This window comes from Uloborus diversus, unplaced genomic scaffold (assembly GCF_026930045.1).
Source record: "Uloborus diversus isolate 005 unplaced genomic scaffold, Udiv.v.3.1 scaffold_1353, whole genome shotgun sequence".
In the NCBI taxonomy this organism is placed as follows: Eukaryota; Metazoa; Arthropoda; class Arachnida; order Araneae; family Uloboridae; genus Uloborus; species Uloborus diversus.
The window spans coordinates 1-17,620 of NW_026558047.1; the positions used below are offsets into that span (position 1 = coordinate 1).

At 32.5% G+C, this 17,620-nt stretch overlaps 1 protein-coding gene across 1 annotated transcript in view; it reads left to right on the top strand.

The window, feature by feature from the left end:
* Window positions 1–427: 427 nt before the first annotated feature.
* The window catches only part of LOC129232747 (sorting nexin lst-4-like), a gene marked incomplete at its 5' end in the record, with an annotated part of 34,276 nt that continues 17,083 nt past the window's right edge, over window positions 428–17,620 (top strand). Inside the window, 5 exons of the mRNA XM_054866850.1 lie at window positions 428–502; window positions 8,834–8,983; window positions 10,467–10,588; window positions 12,373–12,463; window positions 14,279–14,404. Coding sequence (XP_054722825.1) covers window positions 428–502; window positions 8,834–8,983; window positions 10,467–10,588; window positions 12,373–12,463; window positions 14,279–14,404 — 564 coding nt within the window. The remainder of the gene's footprint in view (window positions 503–8,833; window positions 8,984–10,466; window positions 10,589–12,372; window positions 12,464–14,278; window positions 14,405–17,620) is intronic.

Genomic DNA, 17,620 nt, shown 5'->3' on the forward strand with positions numbered 1-17,620 from the left:
ACTAGTCAAACAGCATCTTTTTGAGGCACAAAAAGCTACATAAAAAGGATAGTTCTGTACTTCAGAGCCAGAAGGACGTAAAATCACATTATGGTAATTTTGCAGGAGAGAGGAAAAACTTTTTCTAGTGCATGCAAAGGATGAGACATGTGTTCTTTTAACCCTGGTACGAAATTGAAAAAAAAAATTTTTTAAGAATTACGTTCACATTGCTCGATGTGGAATAGGCATCTACATGCAAGGCCCTAAGAAACGGAAAATCTCAATTTTTGAACTTTGCAGAGTAGGCATCTACATACAAAGCACTAATAAACAGAAAATCTCAATTTTTGGAGTTACGTCAATCTGACTCTGAAGTACAGAGTTTTGAACTTGATGTAGAGTGAGATATCATTCATTGTCTCATGACACATGTTTCATATTCCAGGATGTCGGAGAAGGCTGGTGGGAAGGAGTCAACAGTCGAGGAGAAAGAGGTCTCTTCCCTGCAGGATATGTGGAGGTAAGTTCAGTATGCTTTCACACAATAGGATATTTCCTCATTTTATCTGTCTGAACCAGTAGCATAACTTCAAATTTTCGGCCCCCCAGCAAATATGATTTTGGCCCCCCCCTACTAAAAATCATATTAACTTATATTAGTCAAACACTTTTTCGATTTTGTTGGCCCCACAATTTTTTTTCAAACAAATACACACACACATACAGTGGCTCCCAAAAGTGTTCGTACACCTACGACTTTCAATGAAATAGGCCATTATCCATTGGTTAGAATTGATATTTCGGAATAGGTATTTTATTATAAGATCTGTGATCTATTTTTAACAAAACTACACAAAAATTTTTAATAAAACATTAAAACATAATTTTTAAAAAATCAAAAACCAAAAATTGCCGGAAATTTTATTTCGCATAAGTCTTTGTACACTTTGAAAAAATGTCAAAAAATTAGTAAATAATCCAACATTTTACAAAGTTATTATTTAGTAGAATATCATGCAGTATCAATAACAGCTTTTAAACGTCTGGGAATAGATTTCATTGTTTTTTCTTTCTTTTTTTGTGCAATTTCTGAGTAAGTGTTCAGCCGCACTTCAATTCTTACTGTTTCTAGCTCGCTTTTCGTTTCGGTGTATTTTCGTAATCTAGCTACCAGATATCTCCAAATATGTTCCATTAAGTTTAAATCTGTCGATTGAGGAGATGTTTCTAAGCTTATAAGGACAATTTTTGAGGCACCAAATGCAAACGTGTGCTTCTTGTCGTTATCTTGATGAAAAGAAAGTTGTTTCCGATTACCAAATTTTGGGCTATTAGTTTAAAATTGTTTTTCAAAATCTTTAAATGAACAGCATGATTCATTATTTCATCAAAAAATTCCAAATTTCCAAGTCCTGTAAATTTCCAAGATGCTGTAATGCACTCTCACACTAGAACACCTTCACCGTCCTGATTAACTGATCCAACTAAGTTCTTAAGGGGATATCACACGAGAGAAATTACGGGACATCGCAACCGCAATAGGAACCGTCAACGCTATCTGGAACTGGTTTTTCGGGCGGGAAGTTGCCTACAGGGTTACTGCCGGTTGCTCGGACGGTTGCTCGATTTGCTCACAACGGGGGCTACCATTTTTTAGCGTACATCCATGTGCTTGCGCTTGTTCATCGCTTTTCGTCAATTCCGCATTTGGTTATCACGCTGCATCGCGTTAATTCGACATTTATGGATGAAATTAGTAATCGAATACTTAATGCAGCTCTTGCAGCTTTAATTGTATGTGGATTTGTGAAAAGATGGCAAAAAAAAAAAAAAAAAAGGGAAATGATCAAGGCAATGATTTCAGAGCCAGAGCATCAATTATTATTTCATGCAGTCACCAAAGCTCCTCCTGTTAAATTCATATTTGAGTTTTAACATTAATTTGTAGAACTTATGGTGAAAATTTCAGAAAAACAGAAAACTTTTATTACTATTAATTGAATGTTTGATTTAAAGTGATACTCTTGTTACATTTAAAGAAGACATACAGAATATATGACTTCTCTAGGCTTATTTTTTCCCATAACTACTAAATTAAATCTTAATTTTAGATAGGAATTATTAGTCACTTATTGACAGGTAAGAAGAAATTTTAATTCTAACAAATTATACCTAAATTCATAGCTAAAAACAACCATGACAAATAAATAAAAAAAAGCCAGCAAACTCTGATCAATAGGCCTTTCATAATTATTTTTTTAAATTTCGAGTTCATAAATATATTGGAGATGTGCTAACACTTTAACTTACACAAATATAACGCCACTAGATACATATTGCACACAGGAAAATCTGTGGCCGAGTTTATTAAAATAGTTCCAGACATTTAAAAATAAAGTGACGCTTTAAAAAAATGTAATGAAACGATGATGCGCATTTATACAAGCTATACAAGCATTTATAATACAAATAAGCTTAATACTGAGCAAATTAACACTGCATTGAATATTAGTACGTCTCAATCAATATTTCAAATGTTAATAAAAATAACTTTATAATTTAATAATGCCAAACATAATTTTTGACATCTCAACAAAATATTACAATGTGCATATCATTTTTAAAAAATTCTTTGTATTATCATATTCTTTGATTTTCAGAGGGATTATTTTTCTTGACTGGAATAGAGTACATGTGTTACTACACAGTCAAAATATTACTAAATAGGTGGAGCTAAAAGTAGAGTAAATATTTCACCATTTCACTTTGCCTCACATTCTCCTACATTTTAAGTATTTTCAAATGGTACATACTGTATGTACCCATCAGTTTGAATTAAAAAAGAAAAGTACAGCTTCAATGCTATGATTTTTAAAAAGGAATTTTCACGTAACTTTTTCAAGGAAAAAATTTACTGTAATTGTTCAAGTATCAGAATGGGGTGGCTTCCTCCAGTCAAAAGTAGTACTTTTATCACTGAAATTGATAGAATAAGCAAAAAAAAAAATAACTTGGACCCAAAAATACTTTCATTTTCCCAACCGTTATTTTTTAATTAATTTTTTTAAATGTCCGATTTTTCAAACAAAGCGCGGACTTGATGACGTTACAAATACACGTGAGTAAAGATGTGAATTAAATATTTTGCTCTGTGAATGTCAACACGAATGGCATTTCATCATTCGTGACGTCGCACGACAGAAATGTAAACAATGAAAGCGCCACGATTTAAGTAATTTTTTAAAAATATTAAACAAAAACAAATTATTTAAAAAATGGTCAGATCCTATGTTTTTAAACATGCTCTTTCAGAAAAAAATACGTTTAAAATTTTAGAAACGACCCCATTGTAACATTTGTGCAAAACAATTTTCAAAAATCTAATGAAACGAAAAACACCAATATAAATTAAGAAATGCATAAAATTCGCACTGATGTTAACTAACATATAAGTAGCAATTTAAATTCAAAATCAGATGCAAAACCAAAGATTAAATGTCGCTCATCCGTTTTTTAAAGTGTAACTGAAAATTTTTGAAACATAAAATAAATAGAACAATAAAAAGGAATCCCCACATTTCTGTCGCCACGATTGCAAATGTATTTTACAGTGACGCTGCCTGACGTCACCAAATCCCAGCACCCAGATTGGTTCCTTCGTAACTTGCTCAGAATTAAAGGCAATTTTTTTCTAGCGGAGGAAAAAGTTTGCCCCTATACGAGCAACTGCAAATTTCCATAGCACATGAGAATTTTGGAGCAATCGTTTGTGGAAGTGAGTAGAAAAACCAGTTCCGTATAGCGTTACGGTTGCTATTGCGGTTGCGATGTCCTGTAATTTCTCTCATGTGATATCCTCTTTAAGATTAAATTCCTCATTTTTTTTCTTCTATTTACAATTATACAACAATTTAACCCAAAATGTTGAATTTATTTTCATCTATAAGTAAGACGTTGTTCCAAAACGTTTTGAGCTTATTTATCATTGATATTACGACGGAAAGCGTAAGCTTACTGTTTTTCGCACAAACAAGAAAATTTCTGCAGGAAAAGGTCCCATTTAATCTAGCTAATCAGAGAACTTGGAGAACAATTTTAGGTGAAAATTAAACGTAAAATGTTTCATAATACTGTGCAGAAACTTTTTCAGCACTAATGTGTATTTTTCATAATTTTTATAACTGTAAACCTCTGATCACGCATTGTTAACTTTGCCAGTTGACCTTTTCTTACCTTGTTTTCAATACAATTCTTGTCTTTAAAGCATTTTATCAAGCACTTCACTATAGAATGGTATAAATTACCTAATTTAGAGACATTTCAAACCAATTTATGGCTACTATGAGGGGAAAAAAATCAAATTTCGAATTGTGTTTGTTGTTTTCTACGCATACCTGCCACTTTAAAATAAACAGAATATTAGGGAATAAATAGACGAAAAATTAACGGCAAATGACTTTACAGTGTCATTACAATGCAAAAATAATAAAAAACCCACATATGATAATTTTAATCATGAATTTATTCGAAAATATTTCAGTGTATTATGACTTTTGTGGCGTATTTTTTCTCTTTCTCTTCGTTTTTTGACAAATTTCAAAAATAAAATCTGGCAATATTTTGAAAAAATACTACTGGGTTTTATTCAGAATGGCATAGGAATAGTGTGAAAAGAAATTGGACTTAATATTCGAATTCAGTTTTGCATTATTTTGGTTTTACTACAAAATTTCGCGGTGTGCAAACACTTTTGGGAGCCACTGTATGTATATAGAGCTGTACATAAATATTGAGGGAGGGGTGAGCTTTTAGTTTAGCAAGGGATCATTAGTTACAGGAATCCAGATACTGCTTCACAATGGGGAGAAAAAGAATTCGCAATTGTAGAATTGTAATTGTAAATGTAATATTTGTACAGAAATAGGGGTTCGAGGGGAGTTTCTAAAATTCTCCTAATCCAGAGCCCTTTGTCGTAATTTTTTTGACATTGAAGTTTTAAAAACGCGATTGCAAGTCCTTTTTTGTAAACGTAATGGAAAATAGTAACTCTTTTCCACAAATATTTTGGTAAAGGAAGCTCGAAAAACAATTTTAGAAAACCTTCAATGGTGTTAAAACAACGGAGTTCGGTGGTCATTCCCGGAGATTTTTTGAATTTGAACTTCTAAACATGCAATAAGCCACCTTTGATGACGTTAAACGAAACAATGAGGTTCAGAAGTCTCTCCCGGAGATCTTCGAATTTCCAAAATAGTGATTTTAAACGTTTGTTGTTAGGAGGATGGAAGGTTCAGGGGCTTTACCCTTAGATTTTTCAAAAGTTCTTACACAAATGATTGTGAGTCACATTTGGGGGAAGGAGTCGGAGACTCTTCTGAAAATCTTTTGACATTAAAGTTCCAAAACATAAATTTAGACAATCTTCGTTAATATTAATGAAAAGGGAGATGGGATTTGGGGGCTCTGTTTTGGAAACTTTTTCAAATGGAACTCCTAAAAATGCAGTTGTTGGACACCTTTGAAGACATTACAACAAAAGATTGAGTTGGGGCCATTGCCCCAGAATTTTCGAAAATGAAGTTCCAAAAACGCAAATTTTAGGCAAATTTAGATGATATTAAAAAAAGGGCAGGTTTCGGGAACCTTCTTTGTAAGCGTTTCGAAAAATGCAACTGTAAGCCATCCTTAAATAGAATTTTTGCAACTTCGATTTCGAAAAATTCCAGAGAAAAGTTCCAGACCCTCATGCCCTTTCCCTAACTTCATTCAAAATGGTCCACAAATGCGTTTTAAGGATGTTATGTAAAGGGATTTTGCTCAAAGATGAGACCCAAAACCCAATTTTATATGATCTTTGGTATTTTAAAAAGAAACGAGAGTTCAGAGGCTCTCTCCCAGAAATTTTTTGAAATTATACTCTAGAAACGCACTTGTAGGTAACGCACCTTTGATGACCTGACGAAAAGGGATCGGGTTCCGGGACTGTCCCAACCTTTTTTAAAGATCAAAGTTGAAAAACCGCAAATTTGGGAAGGGTTCATAACTTTGCCCCGGAACTTTTTGAAATCGAAGTTCCAAAAAAGCAATTTTAAGCGGTTTTTGGGAGAAGGAGGTTTTTTGGACTGTCTTCCAGAATGTTTCCGAAATTGAAGTTTAAAAACACAAAAGACTGTCTTTGATGAAGTAAAAGGAAATTATTTAGTTTTAGGATCCGTTCCTTCACTTTCTTAACTAAGCCCCTATCTTTTATTTGTTTTGAAAAAAAAAGAAGAAAAAATGTGAGAAAACTTAGTGGGTAATATATTAACAATTGCCCTTATAAAAACTGCTTAGTCTTAAAACAAAGTAGTTATTGCATTTTTTTTCCTTCAAATTGCTAGGTCAGGAGTTGGAGGCTATTCTCCCCACCTAATGTCAAAGCCTCTTTACTTAATAGGCAAACTAAACCATGGCTTAGAGGCTATTTGGGGGGCCCAAAATGGCGAAAACTGTTTTAGCAAAGGCAAAAATTGTAATGTTTGATTACAAGAGGGCCCCAAAAAAGTGTTTGGTCAATGACCTCTGATTTCTTACTCAGGGGCCCCTAGACCAATAGGATCTGGGGCCCAGAACCACTATAAGCAAGTTTGATTTATGGAAAAGTTTAATGAAATTGAATAAAACCAAAGCTCAGAATTTTTTGGGCCCCTTCCGACTTCGGGGCCCTCCCGTGTTGCAGGGTCTTACGGTACGTAGTTACGCCACTGGTCTGAACTTATTTCCAATCACACAAAAGTGCCCAAGATCGACCAGTGTTCGCTTTTTCAGAAGTCCATTTTTTTCAAATTTAAATCAATGTTTTTCGATAGGATAAAAATACTGGTAATTTAAAATAAACAACTTTTTAAGGGATGAACAGCATCATTCCATAAAGGAGAAAATTTATGAAAGCTTTTTGTTGGACATCTTTGTATCCACATTTTTCCACATTGTAAAAGAAGATCCTTGTAACCCCAAAACATGTACACCTGTATTATTTTTTTTTTTTTTTAATGTTGTTCATTATTTTTACTTTTCAGTATCAAGGTATTTGTTTCTTTCTAAATAATTACTGATAATGCAAGCCTGTGTTGTTGTGGGTAGATGTAAAAGATCAGTATTACTCCCCCCCCCCCAAACATACACAAAAGAAACTTTTTTACTTCAATAAACCTTATATTAAAAGTTGCAAACGTTCTCCCGCCTTTTTTTACAGCACTTGCCCACTGAGAAAAGTTACTTAAAATATTCCCCTCATTTCTAACTGCTGATATACATTGTGTGTGTGTGTTTTGTTGAATTTGATGTTTATTTACAATGCCAGAAGAAAAAAAAGTACTTCCAATAATGTTACTCATTCTAGTATTTTGTTAAAAATAAAACTTCCTTGGAGGAACAAAAAGAAAGAAAATCAGCCTAAAAGGGAAAAAAAAATATTTTATATGCATCAAGTAAACTTGATAATCTTATGATTGTGATGAACAATTCCAATCAATTCAATTATTCCTACAGATAATTTTAATTATTGTTAGAAAAATTAACTTTATTATTGCTTTATTTTTATAACTTTGTTTTGGTTAATAAAATTAGTTGAACAATATTTGACCTTGAGGTTAGGCATTTGTTTTTGATAAACCTATCAATTTAGACACTTAGAGATTAAATTAGAGTCATTGTTAAAACAGTAGAAGTGTTGATTATCAGATGGGGGTGTCCTGATTTTCTCTTATCTTTCTATAAAAGTAATTTTCTAGACAAAACTATATCATTGCTTCTGGCTACCTTCTGCTTTGATTGATTAGATTTTAAAAAGAAAAGTCAGTAAGTTTTTACTTGTCATTTACTTGATATTTGATAGGTGCTTATACATTTTTTAATTTTATTTCCAAGATTGAGGTTTTATGCAAATTGAATGTTCATAAGTGGTTTTTTGAATTCAAGCACCTATGTCCTTTATTCATATATTTGTTTTGGAAATTGATTTTCTCAAATGTGTTCATTTATAAATTCTAATCAAGCTCACCCATCTTGGATGGAACTGTTAGGGGTGTACCTCATCCTAAATTGCACCTCTTTAGGAAATCAGTTGATTCAGTTTAGTTTTGTGTTAAATCCTACCATCTTGTTCGTTACATATTTCTTACATTTTCTAAAACTTGTTTCATGCTTGATTTTTTTCTTCAAAATCTTTTTCATAATTCAAAATTTTAACTTAGTCCATTTAATTAGACCATCTCCAGATAATAAAATTAACACTCTGATTTTAAAACCGACTGAAAATTTTTGAACTTGGATAGTGTTTTGAGTTTTCAGCCCTAAGAAACCAGCAGAAAGTTAGACTTTTCATAAACATCTTTGTCTTGTGTCAAAAACTGTATTTATACATTTAAAAGCAATATCTCATGTTTAATGTTAACATTAGATCATCCTTTTTTAATCTTTTTGATCTTGTACTTTTCCATTTTAATATGAAATTATTAGATTAGTCATTCAATCTGTAAACTTGTGAAATAGTATGCTTTGACAAATATACTGAAAGAGACTACAATTTAAAATGTTTACTTTTTGGTTATTTTTCCGAAACCTGCCGCAAAATTTTACTGATTTTTTTTTTTTTTTTTTGTTCAAGCATGATTGTTGAACACTCCTCACTTGAAGTAATTTTTATTTTTGAGGTAGACTGTCCAAAGCCGGTAGTAAATAAATAATGATTGCTTGTTTTGTTTTTATTTTCTGTGTTCTGACTTCTAGTTTGAAAGCATTTTGAGCTAATTAAAATTAAAAGTAAAACCTCTTTGCAAAAGTTCACAATTCTTATCTTTTTGTTGTGCAGGTAATGAATAGTCCTCCTCCTCCTTCAATGCCTCCCCCTCCTCCCCCCGCAGATACGTTGACACCGTATAGTGATGCTGTCCTTCCTGGGGCAGATCAAGTAGATGATTGGGATGATGACTGGGATGATGATGATTCCACATATAGTCAGGTATTGTATGCTTTCTATCTTTTTTTTTTTTGCATAAAGTCTTCTCAATTCAAGTGATATGATGCTGTGGGAAGGTAAAGAGCAGTACAGTAGAAGACCGTTATAACCTACACCTTGGGACCAGAGCTTTTGCGTTTTATAGAGCATTTCACAAATTTTGAAACTAATATTCAGAATATATTTATATATTAGCATTTCAGAATGAGTTTTATCTGCAACTAGAAAGTTGCCCATCAAGGTGTGACGGGTGAAAATTGCTTCTACATTTGAACGAAGCCAATGCCTGTTTGGTGATATTTTGATGACTGAAATTTTAACCCTAACTCCAGTGGATTAACCCTAAACTCCTGTAGGTATTTTACATTGACATACAAAAACATAAAATTGGTTTAGCTGATGAAAAACATGTGTTAAGCAAAATAGAATAACTTCAATTTTTATTATAGGAGTTAATTTTGTTGGAACTTATATTTTGTAGGAAATAATTAATTGATTTTGAGCTTAAAGCTAGGGGTCTGGTCCGGAACACTGTCTCTTTTCTTATGGGCCCCTTATAAAATGAAATTAAAGCATTTTTCAATTTTACCAAATGACTTCAAAAACTTAAAATATTTAATAATTGACCTTTGTTATGTTAACTAGAAAGTCGCCGTAAAGGTATGATGGGTGAAAACTGCTTCTACATTTGAATGAAGCCATTGCCTGTTTGGTGATGTTTTTATAGTTATACAGTCCAGTTACAGTCTTACGAGTAAAACAGTTACGTTACCGGATCCAGTTGAGCCTTATCACAATAAAGCTTTTTCCTGCCTGTTAAAAATTACCAAAACATATTATCAAAGTATCATGTCTTGGCATGAGTTTCATTGTTGAAGCACGTCAGTTACTCGATCATCGGCTATTATTTATATGAGGAGTATTAAAGTACTAATATTAAAATTAGCCATTCCTAAAAGGTATCTTTCACAATCAAAAGAAAGTGAATTTTCCTGAACTTGTGCTAGCTTCATGGTTTTGCATAACCTGTGCCTTTTCAAGAGCAATATGGTATTTTCTGTTTACTGTGAGCATTAATTTTCATTCAAGAGCTTTGACTTAAGATGGGAAGATAAAAAAACTTTGAAAATTTAATTTTCCTAACAATTTTTATGTTTTCAAAGCGAAACAGAGCGATTTTTTAAACTTCAAAGCCTATTGTTTACTTTTGAAAAGTTGTGCAGTTTATAGAGATACGTGTATGAAATTGGTAACTATTATAGTGTTCACTGAGTTTGTATATTTACTTGTTTAAAAGGAATTCCATGCCATTAAAAATATCAGAATGCTTTTTCACCTTGAAAAAAATTCATAGCAATATCTCTAGTTGCAAGGCAATTTTTATTTGCACTGTGCATTGTTATTTTCTTTACATAGTAGTATATAGATCAAGTGAATGTTTATGATTTGAAAAATAAGTGACCTTAATGAAGAATTCATCCTGTAGGATCACCAGTCAAGTGCCCATAATCAAGTTACGAATGTCAGCTCCACGTCCTCCAGAGAAACAAAAGACTTGAGCAGAGCAATGGATCCTAAAGAAAAGACTCTCAAGAAAAGCTTTAATAGGTAGGTATGCATGTGTGAAATAAAAACTTATCTGGACTCTTGCAAAAAGATTCGTTAGTCAGAAAATTGTACGTTAACTTTGTTTTGTCTGCTATTACAGTAAACAGTATAAACCACAAAACTGGAAGGATTGAAATGTTTCATTTTCTTGTGCATGGCTTGAGAAAATATCGGCTTGACCAGATGTTGAAATTTAAATTTTAAAGAGAAGATGGTTCCCTAAAGTTACAGTATTTCGCACTTTCAATCTTTTGTGTACATTCTACAATTTTTAGCTGATAGGGGGTTGCCGTGCCCTAGCTTTGCTGACTGTTGCTGACCCACCACCGGGAACTTGCAATCACTTCTGTTTGGATTACTTCGTGATCCTGACTTGTTGCATTTGTTTTTTACATACTAACTACGGTACAGTATATACCATGTTATCCTGCACTAGCTGGAATTCTAGACAAAAGCGAGGTTGACCAGCATTGCCGGGAAATTTGAGTTTTCTGTCATGCTGGATAATTTAGGGTTCATTTTGCAAGGAAATAAGAAGTAAATTTCCCTGCTTAATTCCTATTTAAAAGCAAACAATGATAGGGAAAAAGTTTATAAGAGAGTCAAATGTGAGTAAACAGAGAATGAGTTTACTAAATCCGGCATTTGTTGATTGGCATCATATTTTCAATTGCATAATAGGTAAAACTTGACTGGGAACACTGTGCACCAATCCGGAAAACAAATATTTTAACAAGATGAGAGATATCGTTAATGCGTTTTTGTTATTATTGTAGGTCATTTGTTCTAGAGATTCACTTACATAACAATAAAACAATTAACTCAGAAGCAATCACTGTAATTGTGATTTGTTTATATATAAGTTTTTGTTCTTTAAGAGATTATTTTGAATTCTTTTTAGAGAGGTAACTTTGTTTTTTTTATTCATTGAATCGCTACATTCAATCCATTATTCACTTGCAAAATATTTTAGTTTTAAGACTCGAAACTAGGGGGCTCTGCACTTGGCTTGCTGCCACTCACTAACTCCCAAAGATTGCTGTGCATGAAAACTAGTTTTTAGATGAATATGCTCAATACTAGTGTTTAGAGAAGTACTAAAAAAATTTAAAGCCCGAAAGTAAAAATTGATGCTCAAACAACATGCCATAAAATAATTATTCATTTCTTCAAAGAGTGTCGATAAAATCAGTCAATCAAAAGTAGTTTTGTCCCACAATTTTTGACTGATTCATTGTTTTTTGACACAATATTCAAACAGATAGTCAGGCACATCCACTAATTTGCAAAACTAATTGAAGAGCTAGTTCATTTTTTTTAAATTAAAAGCAGTGTCTCAACCTCACAGAAAAAAAAAAACACTGAGCGTTCAATGGTAACCACCGTTGTTTATTTTGTCCAGCCCATGAAAAAAGTAATTCAAAAACTTTGGAGACAGTGCAACTGCAGAAAATTGGTTTTGTTTTTGCAAGAGTTAAGTTTTTTCCTTTTAATCCCCGGAAATTAAAAAGTTTGAAATCTTTCTATGATTTCACAAATCATTCTGGAGAATCTGAGATAAATTTGTCATGTTATTGTAGATTTTGTTTTTAAATAATGAAAACATCAATATTGTCTATTTAACAAGAAAAGGTATGAACAGTTTGCTACAGCCAATATTGGTTCATTGCAGTCCATTGCACTGTTCCAATTTTGGGGATATAAAATTTGTTACTTTCTTTAGCCTAAGTGTGCCCTCAAACTGAGAAACCTTTTTTTTTACATGATTATTTATTTAATTTCAGATTTTCAACTTTTGTGAAATCAGGGGGTGAGGATTATATTCTGGGTAATACAAAAATCACAGTGCCGAAAGAACAGTGTGTCACCATTATCGTAAGTTCATTTTATCATAACTCATTTACTCGTAAGCTTTGTTTCACAAACTTATGATTCTTATTTTTATGAAACATTCTGAGTCAACTACTTTTGTCTGTCCAGAAAGCGCTTCAAAGATTTATTTCTATGTACAATGCTTTGTTTTATTGATCATGACGCTGTTATGTATTGAAACTGACAGCAAACCAATTTTTGAGCTGTTTTCAAAGTTACCGTATTTTCCTGCGTGTAAAGAATAATGCATACAGATAATCCGCGGATTATCTGTTAAAAAAGGCAAAGTTTATGAGGTGCAGATTATACACTGCCGCGAATTATCTAGGATTTTTTTTCTTCTTAACACTAACGCTCTGATTCACCAATAGAGACTGTACGCTGACTGAATGTTGTTTATTTTACATTGCTTGCATGTTCCTTCTCGCTGCCTCCCTGTATGTTAGTTATTTTATGTTGCTTGAATGTTCCTCTTACGTGATTTAGTCCCTGTAAAATAATCAACATTACAGTGAATTAGGAAGCCATTTGTACAAGATAAGACCGTTTGCTCCTTTGTCTTGACTCTGTTTTTCAAGTAATTAGCTTACTATAATCTTGATTTCAAAAAGAAATCAGTATATATAGATTATATTTCAGATTAATATTGATTATGCCTTCAAAGTTATTACCTCGCTCGCGGATAATACGCAGGAAAATACAGTATATTGTACCACTGATCTTCTTTTTTTTTCTTTTTTGTAGTGTAGTGATTGTTATATGCTGAATTATAGTGCTTGTACAATATAATTGAAGTTCATCTTTGCCTTTTACGAAGCTGCCATAATTTCATCATTGTAACACAAGAAGTTAGTAACAAAAATCTGATCATCGAACATTAATTTTAAATGCTTTTGATGGATGCAGCCTGTAAAGCTTGATCAAGCTATACAGAATGATTTAAATTATATTTCTCCGTTTATGAAGCAATAGAGAGACCAAAACAAAAACAGAAATTTCAAGTTTGATGAGAGTTACTATTCAACAATAAAGTTAGCTACTTCTCCATGATGGAATGAAATATGCTATTATGATAAAAAAAAGACCAAAAGAACATTTGAATCTGATTTCACCAGAGTTGACCAAGTGTCTCAAGTTTTACAAGCATAAAGAAATTTTAAAAGGAATGCCTTCTGACACATTTTGCTGTACTATGTTGAACTAGTTAGTGATAAATATTATGGAGGAATGTTTAAGTGCCTTGTTAGTGTGCATGTTAGTTTACACTTAAAGACATAAACATAATCAAGAAAGCAAATTTTTGGCTTAAGATCATTTAACTTCCTCCAATGAGACATAAGTTAATTTTGCAACGTGAAGATATCCAGTGAATGTTTGCTGTGACTTGAATTTATGAGTTAGATTCATTTATTCATGTCAAAAATCTCGAGTTTGGATGTAGTCACATGCTATGATAGCTCCATACTTTAAATGTCTGTGTATTGTAGCATTGATCTATCATGAAATTCAATCAGTTCTTGTATTTAAAATAATTTTAAAAATCCTTAACTTTTAGTGCACACAAACCTGTTTTTTTTTTTTTTTTTTTTTTTTTTTTTTTTTTTTTTTTTTTTGTGCAATCTATCGGTAATTTTTTGTTGTGAAAACTTTTTTACAGCTACTCGTGAAGTTTTTGAACAATTTTTTTTATGTGGTCCCTATCCGCTGCACAAAAATAGGTTTGAGGGTAAACTCATTTAGACTCATTTAGTTTGTTAGAGACATGATGAGAATCATTGAATCACTTATACTTCTAAACTAAATGGTTTGCGTTTCCAGGAGGAAGACGGTGAAATCCAGTGGCTGGACAGTGTCTCCCCTTACACATGCTCCATTCGGTCTCCTCAGAAGACGAGTAAGCTGAAAGGATTTAAGAGCTTCATTGCCTACACACTCATTCCATCAGTAAGTGAACCTGTGTTTGTATTCTAAATGCCGGTGCTTAAGTGCTTAATCTTTCTGTCAATATGATTTTTACTGGAAAATTCTTTGAATATGAATCAGAATATGTGTTAAACATATTCTGATGATTTTATATGTATGTAAAACATGTATGCAGTATAACTTTAATTGTCTGAACTTCAGGGGTGTTTGTGATCTGAAAATTTTGGGTTGCCATTTCCGAAAATTTTGCGCTGTCAACACATTCTAAAACTAAAAAATTATTTACAAATAAAAAAACTTAAAAAAAAATTTTTTTTAAATGATTTTATTGATTTTTGTATGCATTCTTGAGTTTCATAGGGGAGGGGGGTCGAGTTTCCTCATAGTTTTTCTAAAAATTTCACATTATCTTCAGATAATTTTTTCTTGAGTCCACTAACACCCCTAGAACTAATAGTTTGATTAGACCACCATTCAGATACATGGAAATCTAATAAAAAGACATGTTCCAGGTGAAAATCATGTAGTTTGTAAAAAAAAGTCTTTTACTCTCTCTGAATTTGAAGAGTACAATCATGAAATATTGCACTGTGTTAGAAATGATAGCAAAAATTATGCATATTGTAACTGGTCATTGTAACGAATCTGTACAACATGATACATTTTATCCCAATATTTCAATTCAGAATTCAGTTCTGAAGTCTTTATGATAAATATGAAACCTTTGAAAGTTTTGATTTCAACAAAAGTCCTTTCTTAAAATAGGGAAATGTGGGGCAAAGTGAAATGGTGATATATTTACTCTGTTTTTGGCGCCACCTACAAAGTGGTATTTTGACTATAAAGTAACACATGTAGGTTATTCCCGACAAGATAAAATTACCTCTGAAAGTCCAAAAATATGATAATACAATCAGTTTTTAAAAATTAATATTCATATTGTAATATTTTGTTAAAAGTCAAAATTTATTTGTCATTGTTAAATGATACAGTTCTTGTTAACATTTACCTATTAATTGAGACCTACTAATATTCAGTGCAGTAGTTTTTTTGTTTAATATTAAGCTTATTTGTATTTTAAATATTTTGTATAATTAGTGATGTGCATGCAGGGCAAAGTCAAATAGTGCATTTTGTTTTCTCATTCAATCATTTTTTAAATTACTAACACATTCATTTATTAACTAATTATTTACAGTCCTTCATTTAATAATACGTTTATTTATTCACTCATTCAGTTATTTTCTTATTTACTCTATTTTATTCACTCCTTTATTTTCCCTCATATATTAACTTGTTTATTTATTTATTGTTTCACCTCCTTTTCATTTATTCATTCATTCATTCACTCACTTGTTTATTTGATCAAAAAGATCTTTAACAATCAAGTAGAAAGTATTTCATCAGAAAATATTTTTATTTTTCATTTTGTCCCATAAAAAACAGAAGTGAAAATTTTCCACTTTCTTTAAGGTGCAAATTTACTGCCAAAAATAAAAAATATTGTTTCAATGCAAGTTTTACTATGAAATGTATTGTTCTTTCTTTGTGTACCGTAATTTTCAGGACAAATTTCCAATTTGTTTATTTGGAAAAAAGTAAGTTATCTTAACTATTTCACTGTCCTGCATTCCCCCTACTGATCTTAAAAGCAGGTTTGTTTTAAAACTTGTGGCTACCTGGTGGCATGGTGTGGTTCCCAATTAATACCCAACATCTAACCTTAGCAAAGGCAAAATATTACTAATGAGAACAGCAAATCTGTCAATCATCTTTTAGTGGTTTGAATCCAAATTAAGATGTAGGTGGTCCCTCCATGATCCATGAATTCACTTTGTGTTTGGACAGTATAACCAAGCACATGCTCAAGGTGGTCTTTTTTTTTTTTTTTTTTGGATCACTGCCAAAATTCCAAGTATCTTTGAAAACAGGATTGAAAAGATGTGCCTCAAAAAAGTCTATCACATAATAAAATTCATCTAACATGCTCAGAGGCATGCGCACGGGGGTCACCAGGGGTACCCCAAACGCTCGAATTTCAAACAAAAATATCAGGCTGGAAATTACGGCAATTCCGAAAAGCTTCAAGGATAGCACTCCCACTCAAATCCCTGAAAAACGCACCCTATTCATCATTGATGATTGTCTAAAATTTAGTTTTTCAAACTTCAATTTAAAATTTTCCGGAGACCCCTGAACCACTCTTCAACTTAATATCATTATTAAATGCCTAACATTTCTATTTTAGAGATTCAATTTTGAAAAATTCTTTGGAGAAGAGCACCCAAACTCTCTGTTAACATCATTGAAGATCATCTATAATTGCATTTTTTAATTTAAATTTTGGAAAGTACTGAGGAAGGGTCGGCAAACGTTTCAGCCACTAACATTAAAAAAGGTCCTCTTAAAACTGCATTTTAAAAGTTAGCTTTGGAAAATTTTTAGGAGAGCGCCCTCTCTTGCCGACATTGTTGAAGATAGCCTTAAACTTCATTCTAAGTTCTGCGATCAATTTAGAGAAATTTCCAAGGGAGAGCTCCCTAATTTCTCCTTTCTAAATCATCTGAAGTTGCATTATTGTTAGAGCTGCAATTTCAAGCAATTTCTGGAGGAGAGCCCCTTAACCACCCACTTCTCAAAAAAATCAGAGATAGCAGCTGCGTTTTTAAAAGTTTCGAAAAATGGTGGGAGGAAGCATCTCTGAAACTTTTCCCCCTAATATTACCAAAGACATATCTTTGGTAATTTTTTTTTTGGGGGGGGGGAGGTTTAGAGACGTTTAGACTATAGTCTAAAATGCATTTTGAAGTCTACAATTCAAAAACATTTCGGGGGAGAAACCCCCGAATTCCCCTCCCCTATCTCCAAGTTTGACGACATCTCATGCTTGCAATTATATTCATACATCTGGTATTTTGATCTAGTTTTGACTTTCTGACTCTTTTAAACAAGAAGCTAAATCCTCTCTCTATATTTAAGATGATTTTTGAATAAATTCCAATGCCACTAATCTCATACACTCATATAATTTTTTGACCTTGCCATCGCCCTGCTCCTCTTTTCCGGTAGTTATTCAAACCCCCAGGCTCCCTGGTATAGTGGTATCCCCATTACTGAAGCTCTGAGCATGCTTTTATCTATGTAAAAGTGATTTTGCCAAGTGTTTACAAATGAGGCAGTGAGAACAGGGGTGCCCATCCCCTCAAGTTAAAAGGCGCAAATCTCCCCCCCCCCCCC